The sequence below is a fragment of the Anolis carolinensis genome, chromosome 3 (genome assembly GCF_035594765.1).
Source record: "Anolis carolinensis isolate JA03-04 chromosome 3, rAnoCar3.1.pri, whole genome shotgun sequence".
NCBI classification, from domain to species: Eukaryota; Metazoa; Chordata; class Lepidosauria; order Squamata; family Dactyloidae; genus Anolis; species Anolis carolinensis.
Window position 1 is genome coordinate 91722918 of NC_085843.1, and position 22299 is coordinate 91745216.

At 38.3% G+C, this 22299-nt stretch overlaps 1 protein-coding gene across 4 annotated transcripts in view; it reads right to left on the reverse strand.

Annotated features, from left to right (window-relative positions):
• The window catches only part of il1rapl1 (interleukin 1 receptor accessory protein like 1), a 1149188-nt gene that overhangs the window by 508386 nt on the left and 618503 nt on the right, over positions 1–22299 (reverse strand). For all 4 annotated transcript variants that reach the window (XM_062977208.1, XM_062977207.1, XM_062977210.1 and 1 more), the window contains one exon: positions 2187–2373. In XM_062977208.1, coding sequence (XP_062833278.1) covers positions 2187–2373 — 187 coding nt within the window. The remainder of the gene's footprint in view (positions 1–2186; positions 2374–22299) is intronic.

Sequence of the window (22299 nt, forward strand, 5' to 3'; positions counted from 1 at the left end):
GCACACTGCAGCCGATTTGTTTGTTTAGTGGACAAATCCTCTTCTCTGGAATATTATTGAACAGTCTCTTTATTTTGCTTGGCATTTCCTCTTGCCCAAGCTTAGCTTTATAATACAAGATTAGAACTGCAAATAGTAGGACATAAGCAGGGGATGGCATAATCACATCTCTATAGATGTATAAAACCAAAAGGCAAATTAAGAGCCTTTTGCTCCCTTACAATTTAAGCCAGTTCTCTTCTCCTATACTATCCTTCTAAAATATCTTTGTTTTAAAAAACAACCCTACAAGTCATGACCACTGCTCTGTTATACAGGGATCATCCATATTAGGCTGCCATTTTCAAACAGAGCTTCAGAATCATGTAATACTACCAGGATTGCATTTGACAGCTGCTCATATGGAAACAAGATGCCTAAGACCTCTTTTCAGGAAAAATGCAAAAGGACTGCTATCATTCAAAAACCTTTCCTCTTTTGTCACTCATTGGGACATGAAAATAGTAATAAATAGAATTGGGAACAGGGCTTGAAGACCATATTAAATGGCCTTATGGTAGAAATAAACTAAGCAGAAGTTTGATCCTTTTTGTAGCAGGTTCTTGTGGTAAGGTGAAATCTTGGTCAATTATCAATGAGCCCCATGGCATCATTTTGTGAGAGTTCTCTGGGTTTCTTCATGGATTATGGGATTCTGGGAAGGGCAAGAAACAACCTTTAGGACCAAAAAAATTGCCTCTCTCCTTTAGGGTTCAGGACTTGAAGAGACAGCCAACATGACCAAGCTTCCTGGAAATAAACTGGTGGGTGGGAGTAAGGAGCATGAGGGGTTATAAATCAGAACTCCACCCACTGCTACAAGCCACCCACCCTGGTGTTTTATACAGACTTTTGTGGGTCATCTTTTGGGGGGCAAATATGACTTTTTCTTCTCCCATGTTCTTCACAGGAAGGAAGGCATTTTGCTTCCAGATTATATCCTGATGTACACCAATACTTCTTAAATTGCAAGATGGCCCTCACTCCCTTCCCAAACCCCTCCATAAAAGCCATTAAAAATAAAATAACTTACCCAGCCACCATTAGGTCTTGGAACACACTTCCTGGAATATACCAATTATGTGCAAGGAAGTGGGGGAGGGGAATCACTCCTGCCTCCCCCAGCCTCCTCACATGTAATTGGTACATTCCAGGAAGTGTGCTACAAGGTCTAATTGTGGTCAGGTAATTTATTTTAATTTTGAAAGGCTTTTCTGGCGGGGTTTCTTTTGTGCCCAGGTGCCTTGTTGGAAGATCTGGCAGGTTGTCTGGACTCCCTCCCCCCCAAGAAAGCATAGATTTTGAGGGAGGTGTCTGGACTTCAACCTGGGCACAATCACATTTAAGAAATGCAAGTGCACTTGAGTTAAACTGCTGTCTGGAACTACCCTTAGTTTAAGATCGGTGGAGTACACCAAAATATGCAGTGCAAAGCATACAGCAGAAAATGTGTATTAAACAATAAGCCTATCCCAAATAAAAGGGCTGTAGGGTTTATGTGTGTGAACAGTCACAATCTACATGCTTAAATCAGCCAAGATGAGGCTATCTTTGCTGAATCTGCAACCATAGACAATTGTTCTTTAAATAAGGATAGTTAATATGGAGAAGTGTTAATAAAAAGACAATACATGTTAATTAATACCTGAAGAGGCCTGTACTATTATCAATGTACGTGATCACAGTAAATGTGCAGCTTCAACTTCAAGATATATTTCAGCAAAATATAAACCAAGAAGCTGGTAGTATTAGGCTACAAATATGTAAGAAGGAGAGAATTTTATTTTCATTTATGCCTAGCAAAGGCCCCTTCCACACAGCTGAATAAAATCCCACATTATCTGCATTGAACTATAGCAGTGTGGACTCAGAAAACCCAGTTCAAAGCAGATATTGTGGATTATCTGCCTTGATATTCTGGTTATATGGCTGTGTGAAAGGGCCCAAAGATTCAGATGTGCTAGGACATTTCCACAGCAAGTATAATGTGACCTTTCTCTTTCTATCTCATTTAGCCTTTTCCTTATTACCATTCCCTAAATCTCACCAAGCTGTAACATTCAGGTGAAAAATTTAGATGGCTGAAAATGCAGCAGAACATGATATGTAACATTTTGTTACAACCCAAGCTTTTTAATATTTCTTACCTTATACCATAGAATTTCAGGCTCTCTATATGGTATTAAAAAATCCTGTATGTCAGGGCATGAGATTTCCTTGCTTTTGCTAAGTTCAGCCCTTTCAAAGTATTTCATTTTTGAATTGTAGCAGAGACCAGTGTCGTTTTCCCCCACTGTCAGCGAAATGGATACTTTCATACAGTAAGTAGAGTTTCTGTAATACAAAGTAACAAACAAACAAATAATATTGTATTCACTTAAAATGCCCCCATATAACAGTTATAATTGCTTTTGAGAATTTTCTATAGAATCTTCTTACATGTAATAAAAATGGTAGATTTATACCTGCATTACATATAGATTATTGTATACTTGTCAGTAAGAATTGATTTTATTCCTTCTAATTATAAACTAGTAATATTACATTTCACGAAATTCTTTTATTTCTGTACTTTGGGTGGGAGAACAAATTCCTAAAAGGATTTTGTCAATATTGAAAAGCTACATGCAAGAAGTAGCAAAAGCCATAAGTATCCTGCTGACAAGCACTTTTACAGCAGCTTTTGAGTTGAACAAATCAGTTTAGAGCAAAGCATTCCAATTCCAAACCTCAAGCATTATATCATGTACTGGAGTCCTAGCCAAGCCACCTCATTTCTAAAAATATAGCCTGCAAGAAAACATGGTTCAAATCCATCTTGAGCTTTTCATATTTTTAATACAAACTTGTAATTGCATTAGACACATCCACTCACCACAAAAAAACAACTAGGATCCTATGCATATTGGATTCAGTCGAACCTTGTTCCAAGTATGAAAGGCTGTAACTTAAAATGCCAAAAATAAAATAAAAAGGAACAAAGTAAAATAATTCATATTTTAAAATATTCTTTAGCTGTTATCATAAACAGCACACTTGTCCTGAGATTTTGTTTCAAGGTATTCACAGTAGTGCAATGACAAGCTGGGAAAATGTACTTGTTTTCTTCTGTTCTATATACTCAATTCTTAAAATTAAAAAAAAATACATGCTAGGACATTTTTATTTCCATTTTGGCTTTCTGCGTGGGTGGTTGTTAAGGTTGATCAACTTCTAGATGTACACTATTACAGAAGAAGATTCACTCCCCTACTGTTCTGCAAATGTCTTTTGACCTCTCATTTGAGAGAAGTGAATATACATAAAGCTTTATTTTTATTCTTGTCCTCTCAAATACCATAAGTGCAGGCAGTTGTGATCTATGTCTGCTTTGTATACGGAAATGGTCCTGACATGTTCAGATAGATAACACTATGTAGCAAAATGTGAAAAATTTTCTGTTTCTGGCTTGAAAGTGTTTCCAGTTTAATTGTGTGATACTTATTTGAAAGTAGTTGTTATACTCCTGAAACTTCATTTTTGTGGCTGCCACAAACTATGTTGAATTGGCTGAGACTCTATCAGACATTCATTGAAAAATTATAGCAAAATGTGCTGCAGGGTGTGCTGCAAAAACAAATAAACTTTTCCTACAATTTTATGATAGAACCAATTAGGAAATGACATATATAACCCAGGGACAAAAATCGTATTACATAATGTAATGTGTTGCCTTTGTACTGTTTGGTATTTAAATGGTAAATGGAAAGAGAAATTTGCTAAATTTTATCTTCATAAATAAGCAACACATAACCTGAAATAAAAATTTAAGGAGATGCCGAACAACACACATCCAGTCAGAAAGAGTTTATTTAAAAAACTCACTGGAAATTCTAAATCAAGTCATGAAATCTGCTAAGCCAATCAGTGTAAGAACAATGGAGAGAGGGAAACTGAAAGCAACATGTGGAGTGTTTGTGATTATATGGTATACACTGAAGCAGTTTGAGTAAAGAACTGGATACATAGCTTGGCCAGAAGGCAAAAAACAAAAAAACAAAAACAAAAAACAAAACAGCATTCCCATGGAAACGTTCGCTTTCACTTTCTTGCTCTGCTTCAGTCCACTGTTGATTCCCATCAATCAGGCTGATCAACATATCTTGCCAGATGAGCTAGGGAAAAATCCTTGGATTGGACTGATTCACATATCTTTATGACCACTGTACCATCTTGGTTCCTGGGGTCTCTGCAATTTAAATGGCTGTGTAGTAGCAGTCTACCTATACTATCTTTCTAATGCATAGTATGCATGTATGAAAGTAAATAAAATAAGAAAAGGAAGTCTCAACTTTATAATTCCTTGTTTAATAAAAAAAGGCAACAATTACAAGCTCAGCATACAAAAAAATATTTAAATTCTAAAACTGAGCCATTCTTAACGTTAAAAAGATGCTCACTCAAGTGAATCCTTTGGTGTTATGATTCTTCTCTTTCAAGTTTTCAAGTGTTATATGCAAAATGAACAAAGACATAAGAATGATCTTTAAACTTGGCATTCTGGTTGTATTTTTTCATACAGGAATAATCTTTCAAAAAAAACAAAAGTCCCATGGCAAATACTTAACATAACCGAATTTACATTAACTTGTCATATAAATGAGATGACATCATTTTGCTTTGACTGCAAATTCTCTTCTTTTTCCTTGCTTTTTTAAGATTTGTAAATGAATATCCATTAAAGAATGTGGCCAAAGAGACAAATTTTTGCAAGCAAATGGCTTAAAATGCTATTGAATATGTTTCATATACTAAAATGTTAAAAGAATCACATAAGTACTTCTGTGAAATATTATTATAGTCATATAGAAATTGGTGAAAAACACACATTAGTTTTTGTGGAAGTCTAAGCTTTCATAAACAATAAAAAATCTTGTTAAATGTTAATCATTGCTGAAGTCACAGTCTAAAGCAATGACAGGCCTATGAGGCAATTTCATTTCAGGAAGGCAAAACATGAAGAAAATACTGTTTTCATCAACTAAAGTAGTATATATAGGGAAAGGATGATGCACTTGTAATTTGTGCACAAACAGATGAATTTGCCTATTCACTTTGTCCCACATTCATTTTATTTCCACATTTCAAGTCTTTCAATTCCAATTAGCAATTTCTTATCGAGAAAACCAAGATGAGTAAAATTCTTCAACAATTACTCTGATCAAATTCAATTGATGCATTCACTCCCAAAACGAAAAGGTACCTGCTATACCTATTTGCCACAGAGTTCTTAAAATGAGGATCTACCATAAGCTCATTTACCACACTGTAAAGCAGTGGAAGTGTGGGAAATTAATTTGCTGATATTCAGACCATAATTTTCCTGGTCAGACCATCGCATGATTGGGCATGGCCTAATTTGCTTATATGAGACAGCCATTCACCTCTATCTGCCTCTTTTGAGTCTTTTTGGCCAACTCTCCCATCTCTTTTCAAAGTGTAATTTGCAGTGATGGCTTTAGGGCTGGGTAGGAATCCCCCTCTATTATGGGTCTTTTTTTTTGCCTACCCTACACTGTCATGGAGATACTCACTATTAGCTTAGGGAAGTGTCAATTTAAACAGTTTTCCTAAGCAGGTGTTGGGGGAGCTATGATTCTGTGATCCAGCTATGGCACATTTGGTGTTGGATGGAAATTTTGAACTTCTCCTGAGTTTAGGGTGATCCAGGGATTAATAAGAATCTCCTGTCCTTGGAGCTGGTTTCTGGGTGTTTGCCCTCACCAAGGGCCAAAGCTGCTCAGAGGCTTACACACTCTAGCTAGCCTTCCAGTATCTGAGCTGGACCTTTGAGCTGCCATGTTGATCAGGAATTTCTCTCAGGGGCTTTGATGTTTTGCCCAAGGGGAGGCTGGACACTCGGGTCACGGGTGACCAACTGCCTCATCCACTCTCATATCAAATCCCCCCACCAAATTTGATTAACCACCACCATGCTATCAGACAGGATGCAACATGATGAATCTCTTCACACACACACACACACCCACACACACACACACACACACACAAGACCTCAATGACTCCAGAACGGGTCATGTAAGGATGTCAAGTTGTACCTACTTGATATTACTTGAACCAATCCTGTGGAATCTTGGGATTTGTGGTATAGGAAGGCATCTAGGATTTTCTATTGACTAGCACTAGTACTCAAAGGAGCTTATCACATAAGGCAGGCAAACAAGCCTTGTAGTTTTCACCCCTTGCCATGAACATCCTGTTGTTGTGATCGGCCTCCCACCCTGAACCCTCTGCAATTCTGCTGCTTGCTGCTAGAATTTTACCACACAAACCTATTATTCCACTGCAATCACTAACTTTAATAATGAATACATACTGTTAAAGAAAGATGTGATATTGAGGATGTGACTGTATTGTAATAGTGAGTTCATTTGATAAAGTCCTAAGTGAGTTCTAAGCATCCCGCAAATGCACAAATCCCAGGATTCCTTAGGATTTAGCCAAGACAGTTAAAACAGTACTACAAAAATGTAACTGTCATTGCACTTAATTACCAATGTGGTATGGAGAGTTCAGTGCATTTCAAATCATTTATTACTTTTCCCACAAAATGTTCTTTTGAACTAACTTTGTTGTGGCAAAAGGTGTAGACTGCAGATGTAACAGGACACTCCCTCCCTGTGGGTGTGTCCAATGCCAGTGAAGTGGCATTACAACACTTCCAGTTTGATTTCTGATGATCATCAGTGAACTTCTTTCAGTTGTGGAAATGGCTATGCAGCTTTGGCAAAAAAACCCCCCAAAAAACCAAGCAAACAAAAAACCCAACAATATACGTATAGAAAAAAATAAATTGGGACAATCTGCAACTTTGGCAACAATGAAATGTTATGTGTGGCCCACAGACCAGAGTTTCCAAACCTCTTTCTCAAGACCTTTACATCTCTACTAGAAAAAAAAGTGAAACTGAGGAACATTTTCATGGAGTACCTTGAATTTTGCTATATAAATGGGTTTTCAGACATTCAAATATTTCAATATAGTAAATCCAAAGTTAGTTCTACATGTGAAACGTTTAAATAGCAACATAATTAAAACTCAGCTAAATGTGTTTTTTAAAAAAAACAAAAACAAACAAACAAACAAAAACTGTTCAATGGTTGTACAAGGGATGAGTTGTTTACAGATTTTCTGCACCTGCAAATCCTGCCCCAAGAGCAATAACGAAAGTTCTCAGACTGTTAGGAGGAAGGCAATGCTGCCAGTTGTAGAGAGAGAGAGAGAGATTACTGATGCCTGATATTCTGGAATAAGTGGAAGTGAATTCTATCTATGTATCAGGGTCCTTTGATCGAGGCATATACATTTGGCACCAGTCTCTGCCCATCATAGTGGGTAACACTCAAATCATGCAGCAAAGGATTTCAGGAGTGAAGAGTAAAAATACATGTGCATACTATTAGTTTTTCTATTTTGCTTAGTTTTGTGACTAATGGGGCTACAACACATAAATAAGAATTATAAGCAATTTGTCTCCTGCTAATTGGAGCCTCTGATTCAAGTGGTTCCAATCCAAATGGAATTTCCCTGTGGGAATTTCATTGTGAACCACAGAATAACCTCACAATCAGTGCCCTTTTCAATATTTTGCCATTACTAATGTAGCAGAGGTTCAACCAAGCTATTAGCTTCCCATGTTTATAAATTGAAGAGAGAGTCAATTAATTTAGACAAACTTTAGTTCATTAACAATATGGACGGATAATGAAGATAAGTGGCTCAAATTTTAATGCTAGGCTACATTCTAATATCTACGGTTAAATGAGCTGATCATGGGAAGCAGATTTACAAGAGAATATTATAGATTAAAACCCCAATCCAGAAGTGCTAGGAATTATTAAATAACCAGCTAGATTAGATTTAATATAATTTGTGACATTGTTTATACATTGAAATGGTTGATATATGTAGAAAATACCTGGCTTTATATTTTGAACTAGTTCACCCTAAGTATTACTGTCTTTAGGACCTCTACCTCTAGGTAGATGAAGTTAATACAATGCCTGAATGGAATGTACCTCAGTACTGAAGATAATTCATGAGTAGCCATATCCACTATTTTAATGGATAAATTAGTATAAATTTTGATGGCTATAGCAATATGATGACAATAAACTGTAGCCATGATCACAGCTTGTGCTTTTGCTGCCTCTGCCAATGGTTGGCACACTATTCTGAAATGTTCTTGCCAGAGTTGCTTCATCTGATGCCAGATTTAAGCACCAGGTGAAAAACTTTTCAGTTTTTTAAATGTTGCAAGTTGCAGTTCCTTGTTTATCTGTAGTGTTATTGCGGAACTTTATTGTATCCTACCGTTTTCTTCTTTACTATTAGGAAAGTTGATTCAATTCTGTAGGGGGCAAGGGGGAGCCATCCTGAGCACATCCCCTCTCTTTCCTATTTTGACTTATGTTGATGGCTAATTCGTCTCTCCCTTTGAACTACTTCCACAGTAAGAGGACAATGTGCATAGAGACTAATGTGCCTCTTTTTATCATCGGTCATTACTCCCATTGTAGATGAGCAATTGGTTGTGTTCATATTTTATTATGATATTTTAGTTTGGGACACCCAGTTTATGCATTTTGAAAATTTAAATATGTTTATCTTAATAATAATAATAATAATAATAATAATAATAATAATAATAATAACAACAACTTTATTTATACCCCACCACCATCTCCCCGATGGGACTCAGGGCGGCTTACACAAGAAAACAAGAACAACAGTATAGCATTATAATACAAACAAAATAATTAAACAATTTATAAACAATGCAATACAAGATAAAACACATCACCGTTACTTAAAACCTCAGCATAAAATTGTTCTGCACAGCAGAGGGAGACCAATGTAGCGTTCTGTAAAGTCCAAGAATAAAATCCAAGCAAATAAGGGTGAAACATGGGAACAATTCCATTATAGTGCTATAACAATAGAGTGAGAAGCAAGATAAAGTGCCAACTGGATTTGTAAACATAAAATAGATTCTGAGTCTAATGGGCTATTCATTCAAACACGTTCCAGAACATCCATGTCTTCAATTCTTAGTGGAAGATGGATAATGATGGAGCTAACCTGATCTCCCTGGGGAGTGAGTTCCAAATCCGGGGGGCCACCACCGAGAAGGCTTTCTCCCTCGTCCCTGCCAGCCGCCCCTGAGACAGGGGCGGGAGTGAGAGAAGAGCCTCACCAGATGATCTTAGGGCCCGTGTAGACTTGTAGGGGAGGAGGGGATTGCGGAGATAGGCAGGTCCTGAATTGTTTAAGGCTTTATAGGTGATAACCTGCACCTTTAATTGGGCTCAGAAACTTATTGGCAGCAAGTGGAGCTGCTTAAACAGGAGCGTTGACCGCTCCCTATAGCTTGCTCCCGTTATCAACCTGGCCGCTGATCTTTGCACCATCTTGACTTTACACTTGGAATCTGATATGCAATACCAACAAAAAGTGGGGTCTCAAAAGCACACATTTTAAAAATGCAAAAAAAAAATGAGAATATGCAAAAGTAGACACAATTTAAAGTAGTGTGGGAACATATAAAATGCAATCATTTGCGGGTGGGGAATGTACACTTATGAGGAAATAACATTCAATAGGGGAAAGACTTACAACACTATTAGAAGGTTGTAAAACGGAGGGACTGGAAAAACAGCCTATTGCAAAAACATATACAATATTCTTCAATATTGTGGTCAATATTTAGTATGTTTATAATACAGGTGTACATCCAATTCTTAGGCACATAGCATATTATCAATTTTTAAGAACTTCAGCAGTCACAGAATATTGATAGAGAATAGTTTGCTTCTCTGAAAAAATAAAATTAAAAAACAAGATATTATTTGGAAAACTAGCTATGGAATTAATTCAGCACTTGTGATTCTGGAAGACAATTTATCCATATAAAACCACTAACTGGTTATAGGGCAAGCACTCACCTATGATTTCTCTATGCTGCAGTTTACTTTGCTATCATAATGTGATTATGCATTTCATGCCTAATAAAAGTCTGGCCCTGCCCACCCTCGGAGCCTAAATCTTGTTTCTTGTGTTTCAGATCTCTCCACCTCACATGAATTTCATCCCTTTGAAAATGTAAATAAATTGAAATGTAAGTAAAGGAAGTGATGAACCAGGCTAAATGCCATTTAAATACACTTTTTGGCTTAGAGTTGTATTATACAAAAAAATATTTGACCTTCTTCTTTTTAAAGTTATTCAACTTTAAAACCATACCTGCCCAGTGCAATCAGAGAATGTACAATAGCATATACAATTCCACAAGATATTTCCTTTGGTTAGCTTAGCCAAGTTAATCACACGAGGAAGCAGTGATCTGGTTTAAAACATGTTTCATTTCTCAGAAGCACCGATTTTAAAATATATTCCATTGTAGTAAAATGAGTATACTTTACAAACTCTAATTAGAGAGGCTCACCTAAAAAAGATGTTCTGCTATGCAGGCTATGCCTAAGAATTGGTTCATTTTTGTATTTTTTTAGATGATTGCCTGTTCACCTGTTAAGCTCCTGGTGTATTGGGAAAGGAGGGAGGCAAAAAGAATTCCCAAAAAGGACTAAAGGATTGCATATGCCTAAGGGGGGGGGGGGCATTTATTGCCACAAGAACCTGTGGGGACCTTGTTTTTAAAAAAAAAAAAGAAGAAGAAAAAAAAGGAAAAGAAAGAAAAGCAGGTTACAATCCAACTATAGGCCCTAAAGCTGTCATGACCCTGAGTGAAAATGAGTTTGACACCCCTAGCTAATCAACACTCCACATATTGGTTGTTAAAATCTAATTCAATTTGTAAGCAATGCAGAGATGGATTTCCTGTTTTTAGGAGAGTGAATTCACACTTATGTTTTATTTTAAGCTTTGATGAAATCACTGAAGGAGCTATTTTGAATTCAGCACCTTGGATGGGTCATTTACATTTCAGATTAACACCTGGAGCAAAATCTCTGTTGTTCAAATGAATACATTATACTTAATCTCATCTTTTATATTTAGATTTTTATTCTTTCATGTTTACTTCTATCCCTGTCTCCTGCTGCAACTTTATTCTCTCTCTGTCATCTTTTTTTCCTGGCTGCAGGTCTGCTGACTCTCCTAGTGAATAAGACAGGGAAGAGATTACACAACTCTGTCTCATTTTATCTCTCATTAAAAGTCAGAATCAAATCCATTATTTCAAAGGTATGAAAATCAATACTACATTGGCATGTTCCCACATCTTAATCCAATTCAAACTTTTCAATAAAAGAAATGCTAGAGCAATTTATGACAACATACTGTGTTAAGAATCTGCACTTGCCAGAGGGCGCAGATGAATAAAATTAAGTAGAGTTCTATAACATCCTCACTGCACATTAAAGAAGAAAGTAAGGTGTGTAATAATAATGCAGAAGCAAATATCTCTGTCCCTTGAAATACATATAATTTCTTTAATCTCTAATACAACTGCTCTCTGGAAACTCTGGAGTGCACACAGGTAGCCTATTCATTTTGGTATGGATGAGGAAAGCACTGCATACAAAATAAGACAGTCTCCCTCGGGTCTTCCCAAGGTTGATATGTGTGCATAGAGAAACCCTCATCTTTGTGGAGCACATGAGTACACATGTCGCTATCACTTGATTAGGGCTACACTCCTCTGTAATCATAACAATCTCTGGAAATTCACTTGTGAGTCACCATTATGCAGAAATGTATATATAAGTTCCACATAGTGAAAAAGAAAACACTTCCCAATAGCAGATTGCCATCAAAAATGTTTTAATTGCAAGTTGCACTGGGGAATTGTATTGATGTCTGAGCAAAAGAAATTAATACATAACATTCCACAGGTATTACGAGGAGATAAATGGGTTCAAAAAAACCAAAATGCTTATGTCAAGAAGTTTACTCTGGGAAAGTCACCATCTTTCATCAGTCTTATAGAACTTTTCATAAGTTGTCCTTTTCATAAGAATCTCCTTTTTCACAGGGTTTTGGGCATTATGACTTTAACCTATTGGGCAATACCTCAAATAATTACCTCTGGTACTTTTTCCTCGCTCACTGTCAAATTATATCTTGAGAGAGGAAAAAGTTTAGTTTATAGGCATCCTAAAGCAATTACTGATTTTCTGGAGTATTATTATTTTCTGTTGTGCTTACAATCAAAAATGCTGTTTTATGGGCAAAATCACAAACACACACTTTCACAAGCAAATTTTGAATTTAGCTCTCCAACTATGATTGGTGAATGATTTTAAAGACTTCCTTGCAGAACAGGAAAATTGCTTGTACTACATGTTACTTCCTTCAAGAATAGAATTAGAGAAAAAGTACATCCCTACCTAGAAGTAGTAGCAGCAGCAGATAAAAATAATGTTTTCACATGCCAGATACACATTTTGTGCATACTTAGTCCTGAACTACGAACATCCTCATGAACCCAAGATTATGTTCATCAGAATTTCTCAATACTTAAACATATTCTGATCTCTCTCTCTCCCCCATCATATTTTGAAATAATCTTTCCATCTCTGCATATGAGCTATACAAAGACAGTGCTTTTTAAACACAGAGAAATTTACAGAGAGAGCAAATGTTGCCTAAAACTTCATGTCAACATAAAAAAGGAAACAGATATTAAAATAAGTCCTATTTATTATTGATGATAACAGAACATCTTTATCATTCAAGAAACAGCTATTTTATGTGTTTGATTTTATAACAGAACTAGCAGTGCCCGGCCATGCGTTACTGTGGCGAAGTATGGTGGTATGGGAAATAAAGTATTTGTGATGCCTCATGGGCCCTGTAGTCCTGTTCCTAGTACTATTGTGGCAGATGAAGATGAAAACATGGGGTTTTCGCCGGTGCAACAAGAGCCGGAGTCTCTTCACCTGCCGTATGTTGACGTTTGCCCTCAACAATTCAGTAAACCAGGCCTTGGGCAGTACTCCCCTCCGTTTCCCAGGAAGGAATCTTATTCTAGAGATAGGGGAGTTAGAGAAGCTAATCGGAGAAGCCTGAGAATCGCTGCCAAACAACTGGCTGATTAGGTCTGCTTCCCTTGGGAAATTCTAAGGAGTAATGCATCTGGACAGAGTGGGTTTCGCTTCTCGTTCTCTAGGGAAAGAGTTTGTTGGCGGGAAAACGAGACCCAATATAGGGGTTTGGCGCGAGGAATTCTTTGCGGAGTCAATTGATCAGCTTCAGGAGAGAGATCGTGTGTGGACTTCGTAACCCCAGTTCCTTGCTTCCCGGATCAAGCTTTCAAGCCTTTGCCTTGTCTTGCGGTTTAACCACGGACCCTGCTCCACGCTTCATGTTTTGCCTTGTCTCCAGTCACGGACCTAGCCAAGAACCAAGTTTATTTCCAGCCTTGTTGTCAAGCTTCATTGGACTCTAAGACTCTGTCATTTCCCCACACTATTGCTTGGCAAAAGTGTGTGTTTCGGTCAAGTGGATTAAACCTTTGAACTCTAATATCATTTATTGGACAATACATTTTTGGACTATATTTGACCTCATTTGAAAGGTCTGCTTCTGAACTATAATCTTCACTTGTTTTTATTGCTTTTATATATTTCCTTAATAAAGATATTAGATAGAGACTGGCCTCCGTGTAAGGTTATTGGTGCCCAGCAGCCAGGGTTCTGACAGTATTGAGGAATTGGTGGTAGTTAAAGTAAAGGGTAAACGTTTTCCCCTGACTCTGGGGGTTGGTGCTCATCTGCATTTCTAAGCCAAAGAGCCGGTGTTGTCCGTAGACTCCTCCAAGGTCATGTGGGATGACAATAATAATAATAATAATAATAATAATAATAATAATAATAATAGTAATGATAGTAATAAAAATGTCTTTGGTAATACACAGTGCTTCACTCCCTTCTCAGCTTCCTTTCTGGAAGAATCCTTTCTTGGGAAGTGTTATCTGCCCCTGATTGTTTCCTTTGTGGAATTTCCAATTTCCCTGTTTTCAGACTGTTGGTCTTTATGTACTGTCCTGGTTTTAGAGATTATATTGCTCTGCATTATTCTATCGCAGTAATTATTTCATATTAAAGTAGAATCTCACTTATCCAACATTCGCTTATAAAATGTTCTGGATTATCCAACGCAGTCTGCCTTTTCATAATCAATGTTTTTGTAGTCAGTGTTTGAAATTCATTGTGATATTTTAGTGGTAAATTTGTAAATACAGTACAGTAGAGTATCACTTATCCAACAGAAACAGCCCGGCAGAATGTTGGATAAGCAAATATGTTAGATAATAAGGATGCATTAAGGAAAAGCCTATTAAACATCAAATTAGGTTATGATTTTACAAATGAAGCACCAAAACATCATGTTAGACAACAAATTTGGCAGAAAAAGTAGTTCAATACGCTATGTAGTAATTACTGTATTTATGAATTTAGCACCAAAATATCACGATATATTGAAAACATTGACTCCAAAAATGCGTTGGATAATCCAGAACGTTGGATAAGCGAGTGTTGGATAAGTGAGACTCAACTGTAATTACAACATAGCATTACTGCGCATGGAACTACTTTTTCTGTCAAATTTGTTGTATAATATGATGTTTTGGTGCTTAATTTGTATAATCATTACCTAATTTGATGTTTAATCGGCTTTTCCTGAATCCCTTCTTATTATCCAACATATTCACTTATCCTGCCGGCCTGTTTATGCTGGATAAGTGAGACTCTACAGTATATTGATAATCTTATATTATCTGCTTAGAACTGGATTATATGAGGCCCCTTCTTCACAGCTGTATAAAATGCACACTGAAGTGGATTATATGGTAGTGTGGAGTCAAGATAATCCAGTGCAAAGCAGATAATATAAGATTATAAATGGGTTATATAGCTGTGTGGAAGGGCCTTGAGTCTACACTGCCATATAATCCAGTGCAAATTAGATAATCTGTGGAAGAGGCCTAAACCTGCCTGTCCCCTAACTGAACCCTGGCTGTCCTTGGCTGAGTTGGTTGCTAGGAGACTAAGTGGGCAGAGATTAGCCCTCTAAACTGGCAGCAATTGGATAAAAACAATTATTGCTCTCCCTCTAATTAGGACTTTATTTTTCTTTTCTTTTTGTTGTATCAACCTAGAGGCATGGATGATAGGTTGTGTTGTCAAATTTCGAGGTTGGGGAGCCTGTAGTTTTGCTGTTTTGTCCGGTGCCCTGATTCCATCACTCTTTTATATATATAGATAGACAGAAATGCCATTAGACAATGACATGACATAACATAGTGGGAAGAAGTCTCTCTCTTTTAGGATACACACTCTGAAAAGTGTTTGTCTTTTTAACATGGTTCCTAATCATTTCCAATATAGAGAAGTGCATTAAAAAACTTAGCTAAAGACCAGCTGCTATGATCAAGGTGGAGATAACAGTACTTCTCCTTAAGGTAAAATTCACTCAATATGCTATAAAAGATTCTTCAACTTAATCTCATTAAAGGATTATAGGTCTATTGAGTATGATGGGCCATTAAGATGAAAGAAAAATCAATGTCTGGGCAAGAGGTAGTTCAGCTATCTTTGATAGAATAGTATCTAATAAAAAAAACGGATTGTTAGTGATACTGGAAATCCCATTTTTGGGAATGTCAAAGAATAGGGTATATTGACAAATTTTACACAAAGACTGGCAATCTTCTTTGCCAGATAGTCTTTATCTGCACGTTAAACTTTTAGATTTTTTGTACTGTAATTGGAGGAAGAATGAAGTTTCCTAAACATATCATCATCAGTATGCTTACTTTGTGTGTGTCAGGAGCAACCTGAGTTGCTTCTGGTGTGAGAGAATTGGCCGTCTGCAAGGATATTGCCCAGGGGACGCCCAGATGTTTTTGATGTTTTTACCATCCTTGTGGGAGGCTTCTCTCATGTCCCTGCATGGAGCTGGAGCTGATAGAGGGAGCTCATCTGCGCTCTCCCCGGGTGGGATTCGAACCTGGCAGCCTTCAGGTCAGCAACCCAATTTTCAAGTCACGAGGCTTTAACCCACTACTCCACTGGGGAGTAGTAATAAACATGGAAAAAATGGAACAGATTTTACACATCCTTAAGATGAATGCAAACTAAACCCTAAGTTATTGTAGGAAGGGACAACATTATGTTTGTCAATCAGAAAACAGTGGGTGCTCATGAGAATGGAACCACATCCATAAGCTGAGTTATCTCCAATGTACATGGAATAAATTATATATATGTTTTTAAGGTTTTTATAATGTATTTTAACAATGTTATTAACGGATCTATATGTATTGTTTAGCTTTTATGATTGTATTCTTTGGGCATTAAATTTTGCCAAATTTTATAAGCCGCCCTGAGTCCTCTCAGGTGAGAAGGGCGAGGTATAAATGTTGTAAATAAATAAATTAATTAATGAGTAAGCGCTTTGTATGAAATGAAGGAGTCTGTGATGATGGGTTTTGTATACTTAAATATAAAATGTTAACATGTGGAAAGGAAGAAAGGTTCATAGTAATACAGGAAAAATATTTCAGATAAATGTAAGCTTTTATCCTGGATTCAGTGGACAAAAAGGAAAAACATGAATATAAATGATTGCACTAGAAGAGCTTCACTAAAATGAACATTAGGTGTAACTGTCATCAGAACAAAAGTAAGAAGTGCAGCACTACTAGTAGGCAAGCACCATGGATCATGAGACTCAGAGACCTTTGGGTCTGGATTTAATTGGTTTTTTCCTTTAGAGCTCAGGGTTTGAGGGGAAGGTCAATGGGTTTAAGCTTCCTGGAAATAGATCACCAGGGACAAGGGAGACTGATTAGCTTGCCTCTGGGGTCAAAGGTGGTTTGCTGGAGAGTTGGTAAGATTACATCTGCTTCAGTATATATTTCACTAAGCAGTGGCTGTTAGTTTTAGTTTATCTGTACATTCTGTTTCTGTTTCTTTCTTTCTTCTGATGGAGTGGAAAATGAGAATTAACACCAAGAAGACGTGAAGCTACCGAACACTTAATTTAGACGAACAGTATTTAACATCAAAACTAAGCCATTGTCAAGTTCTTCCTCCCTCTCTACATATAATCTCTGTTTGTATTAGGATGAATATGAGGGATGATGCATGATTGTTCCTGTTCTCTATCTTTCCCATGTTCACATATTCATCAGAACCTTTTGATATTATCATCACAGTCAGTCCCAGAAAGCGTTATTGAAGGTTTAATTGTGATGAAATTTAGTACTGAAATTTAGTACTACAATTTCACAACATTTCCAAGAGTATGACAGAATCTCAAAGGGCCCTTCCAAACAGCCCTATATCTCAGAATATCAAGGCAGAAAATTCCACAATATCTGCTTTGAACTGATTATCTGAGTCCACATGCAGATAATGTGGGATTTTCTGTCTTGATATTCAGGAATATAGGGCTGTTTAGAAGGGCCCCAAGTGTCAGTTCAAAAGTGATGACTCCCATCACTGGAATGTAGCCATTGAGGGCTATAACCTCTTTCACAGCAATAGAACAAAGGGGAGAGGAGGGGGAGTAGCTTTATATGTCAAAAACAGTTATGTTGCAGAAGAAATGCAGGACTGTAATCTGGGAAACCAGCTTGAAAGTATCTGGATAAGAATCAAGGGAACCAGGACTCGAAAAGATCTCGTCGTGGGTGTCTACTACAGACCTCCGAACCAGGATATAGAACTTGATGAAGCCTTTTGTCAACAGCTGACCAAACAGGCACAAAGAAGAGATGTAGTAGTCATGGGCGACTTCAACTTTCCTGATATCTGCTGGAAAACAAACTCGGCCAAGAGCACAAAGTCCAACAAATTCCTCACTTGCCTTGCAGACAATTTTATGGTCCAGAGGGTAGAGGAGGCAACAAGGGGATCAGCAACTCTTGATCTAATCTTAACAAATGTGGAAGACCTGATCAATACAGTAGAAGTCGTCGGATCCTTAGGGGCAAGTGACCATGTGCTCCTGCAGTTTGTGATACAATGGAAGGCTGAAACTAAGACAAGTCAAACACGCATTCTGGACTTTAAGAGAGCTGACTTCCAAAAAATGAAGGAAATACTGAGCAGCATTCCATGGACGCCAATATTAAAAGACAAGGGAGTTAACGATGGATGGGAGTTTTTTAAAAGTGAAATACTCAAGGCGCAAATGCAAACAGTGCCAACAAAGAAAAAAAATATGGCACATGCGAAGAAGCCAGAATGGATGTCCAAAGAACTTCTAACTGAGCTAAAACTCAAAAGTGACATGCACAAGAAGTGGAAAAGGGGAGAAATCACCAAAGAAGAATTCAAACGTATAGCCAACTCCTGTAGGGAAAAGGTTCGCAAGGCTAAAGTGCAAAATGAGCTCAGGCTTGCCAGGGACATTAAAAACAACAAAAAAGGCTTTTTTGCTTACTTTGGTAGAAAAAGGAAGAAAAAGGAGGCGATAGGGCCTCTGCGAGGAGAAGATGGGGTGATGGCGACGGGGGACAGGGAAAAGGCAGAACTGCTTAATGCCTTCTTTGCCTCGGTCTTCTCACAAAAAGAAAGCCATCTTCAACCTCAGTAACATGGAATGGACAAAGGATTGGGGGAAATCCAACCCCAAATAGGGAAACAAGTTGTCCAGGAACACCTGGCCACTCTGAACGAATTCAAGTCGCCAGGGCCAGATCAACTACATCCAAGAGTACTGAAGGAACTAGCGGAAGTTATTTCAGAACCACTGGCGATCATATTTGAGAGTTCTTGGAGAACGGGAGAAGTCCCAGCAGATTGGAGGAGGGCGAATGTGGTCCCTATCTTCAAGAAGGGAAAAAAGAATGACCCAAACAATTACCGTCCGGTCAGCCTCACGTCGATACCAGGCAAGATTCTGGAAAAGATCATTAAGGAAGTGGTCTGCAAACACTTAGAAACAGATGCAGTCATTGCTAATAGTCAACACGGATTTACCAAAAACAAGTCATGCCAGACTAATCTGATCTCTTTTTTCGATAAAGTTACGAGTTGGGTCGACACAGGGAATGCCGTGGATGTAGCATACCTGGATTTCAGTAAGGCCTTCGACAAAGTCCCTCACAACCTTCTGGCAAACAAACTAGTAAAATGTGGGCTAGACAAAACTACAGTTAGGTGGATCTGTAATTGGCTAAGCGAACGAACCCAAAGGGTGCTCACCAATGCATCGTCTTCATCTTGGAAAGAAGTCACGAGTGGAGTGCCGCAGGGCTCGTCCTGGGCCCGGTTCTGTTCAACATCTTTATTACTGACTTAGACGAAGGGTTAGAAGGCACGATCATCAAGTTTGCAGACGACACCAAACTGGGAGGAATAGCTAACACTCCAGAAAACAGGAGCAGAATTCAAAACAATCTTGACAGACTAGAGAGATGGGCCGAAACTAACAAAATGAAGTTCAACAGGGACAAATGCAAGATACTTCACTTTGGCAGAAAAAATGGAATGCAAAGATACAGAATGGGGGACACCTGGCTTGACAGCAGTACATGTGAAAAAGACCTTGGGGTCCTTGTGGACAACAAGTTAAACATGAGCCAGCAATGTGATGCGGCTGCTAAGAAAGCCAACGGGATTCTGGCCTGCATCAATAGGGGTATAGCGTCTAGATCCAGGGAAGTCATGCTTTCCCTCTATTCTGCCTTGGTCAGACCACACCTGGAATACTGCGTCCAATTCTGGGCACCACAGTTGAAGGGAGATGTTGACAAGCTGGAAAGTGTCCAGAGGAGGGCAACTAAAATGATCAAAGGTCTGGAGAACAAGCCCTATGAGGAGCGGCTTAAAGAGCTGGGCATGTTTAGCCTGCAGAAGAGAAGGCTGAGAGGAGACATGATAGCCATGTACAAATACGTGAAGGGAAGTCATAGGGAGGAGGGAGCAAGCTTATTTTCTGCTGCCCTGCAGACTAGGACACGGAACAATGGCTTCAAACTACAGGAAAGGAGATTCCACCTGAAAATCAGGAAGAACTTCCTCACTGTGAGGGCTGTTCGGCAGTGGAACTCTCTCCCCCGGGCCGTGGTGGAGGCTCCTTCTTTGGAGGCTTTTAAACAAAGGCTGGATGGCCATCTGTCGGGGGTGCTATGAATGTGATTTCCTGCTTCTTGGCAGGGGGTTGGACTGGATGGCCCATGAGGTCTCTTCCAACTCTACTATTCTATGATTCTATGAAATAATCTATATATGGCTCCATGAAAATAATTCAAAGTCAGTATACCACCTGTATTTACAGGGGATTGGTTCAAAGACCACCACCACCCTGTGGATACCAGTAACTACGGATAATATATTTTGATTATATCTGAGCCAGAAGCATCCCACAGAATAGCACTGGTGGCCTAGAGAAGTATGTGAAATCTTCCAGAGAAATGTGTTTTGGAGTATGGGTTAGTGAAATAGAGAACATTTAGTCTGTTGATGAGAAGGTCACAATATAATCACTTCCTTTTCATATAACCAACCTTATATCTTTCTCATATATATATATATATATATATATATATATATATATATATATATATATATATACACACACACACACACACACACACACACACACACACACACACACACTTATAATACCATACCTGAATGTATGCCAAGTCATTCTAGTTTTATTAACAATTTAATTTCCCATATGGGATCCCTAAATATGAATATTTTAGTCAGTTTACAATTATCCTATCAGTGTTTTAAATCTAAGAATTGAAAAGTAGCATTAAAATGCACAAACTACATCCCAGTTTCTACCCAGAACTAAGGCTCTATATCAGGCATTAGTCTTCAATTCCCACTGTGGGTGTTGAAGTCCAAAATACCTGGAGGGCCTAAGTTTGCCCATGCCTACTCTATACTAACATGTTTCAAGATCCAGGGAAGTCATTAGAACCATCAAATGTATAAGTGAGGACAAAACTGAAGCATACAGAACTATTGAATTTCTAGTGTGAGTTGTCTGATCAATGTTTTTGATATGTTGGTTATAAAAACAAAATAATGACTCTCTGGAGAGCTTCTGTACTACTCAAAGAACTTGATTTTGCTGCCTTGTTTTCAGGATGAAATTTGTAGATTTCCAATGAGCACTTTCAACCCAATTCTGTTTAGCCATGCCATATCCATATTAAAGGAGAGAAATCTATAGAATCCAGCCCTGTGAGAAGTCAATTTTAACACATTTTTAGGATACAGGATACTGTGTATCAACAGTTTCATAAAATTACAATTTTACATAGTTAGATTCTAGACATTGCTAGTTTCTAACACAGATACACAGGACTCATGGTGAGTTGCCTGGTATATACCATTTTTAATTGGACTCCTGTTTCTACCCATTCTTTTTGCATCAGAAAAAAAACAGTTCTTTGCTTGCAGGGCTGTGCAAAAAAATTGTAAGAGGATTGTAAATCATAAGTGTTTTGAGAAATCTGTAGTTTTGACCAGATTTATGACTCCCAGAACAACCCCTCGTTGAACACAAACAAATAAAAACACCTAACTCTGAGTTTTTGTAAAGAACTTTGTTTGGTTCGTATGCTCCCCCCTCTCTTTCTCCCACTCTCTGTTGGCCTCCACCTCATGGTGAGCCACATGCTTGGCAGAGGAGGCCCTGGCAAGGGCTGCCAGCAGGCCTTGCCCTGTGCTGGCCTGGGGAAAGCCTTGCACTTGATGGAGGAGGAAGCCCCACTGAAGGCCTCCTGCGCTAGCATAACCTCTCACATGAGAGCCTTGCATGGCTCGGCTTGCCCCAGTCCTGGTGCAGGACAGGGCCTGCTCACATAAAGCAAGGTGATGGATGGAGCAAACAGACCCTGCCCTGAGCCTGGTAGAAGAGGAAGCTCCACCAATGGCTGCAAACCTTGCTTAAGATGGTGGTTTCTCCTGCACCAGAGTCTTTGGCACGACTCCCTCCCTGTCAAGTGTGCACCTCACCCCTGGCTCAGTGCAGGGCAGGGCCTGCTCATTTAAGACTGGGTGGCATATGGACAAAGGCTGCCCCAAGCCCCACAGGGCCTTCTCCTCCACCAGGTATAGAATTAGCTTAGCTCTTTTAGATTTTTAAAATAACATAATGAAAAACTAACAAAATTTTTGGAACTCTGTAATAGATATGACATGGATCCCCTACAAAATTTTCAAAACAATTTATAATCAAAATGGAGGTCACACTAATTTCATT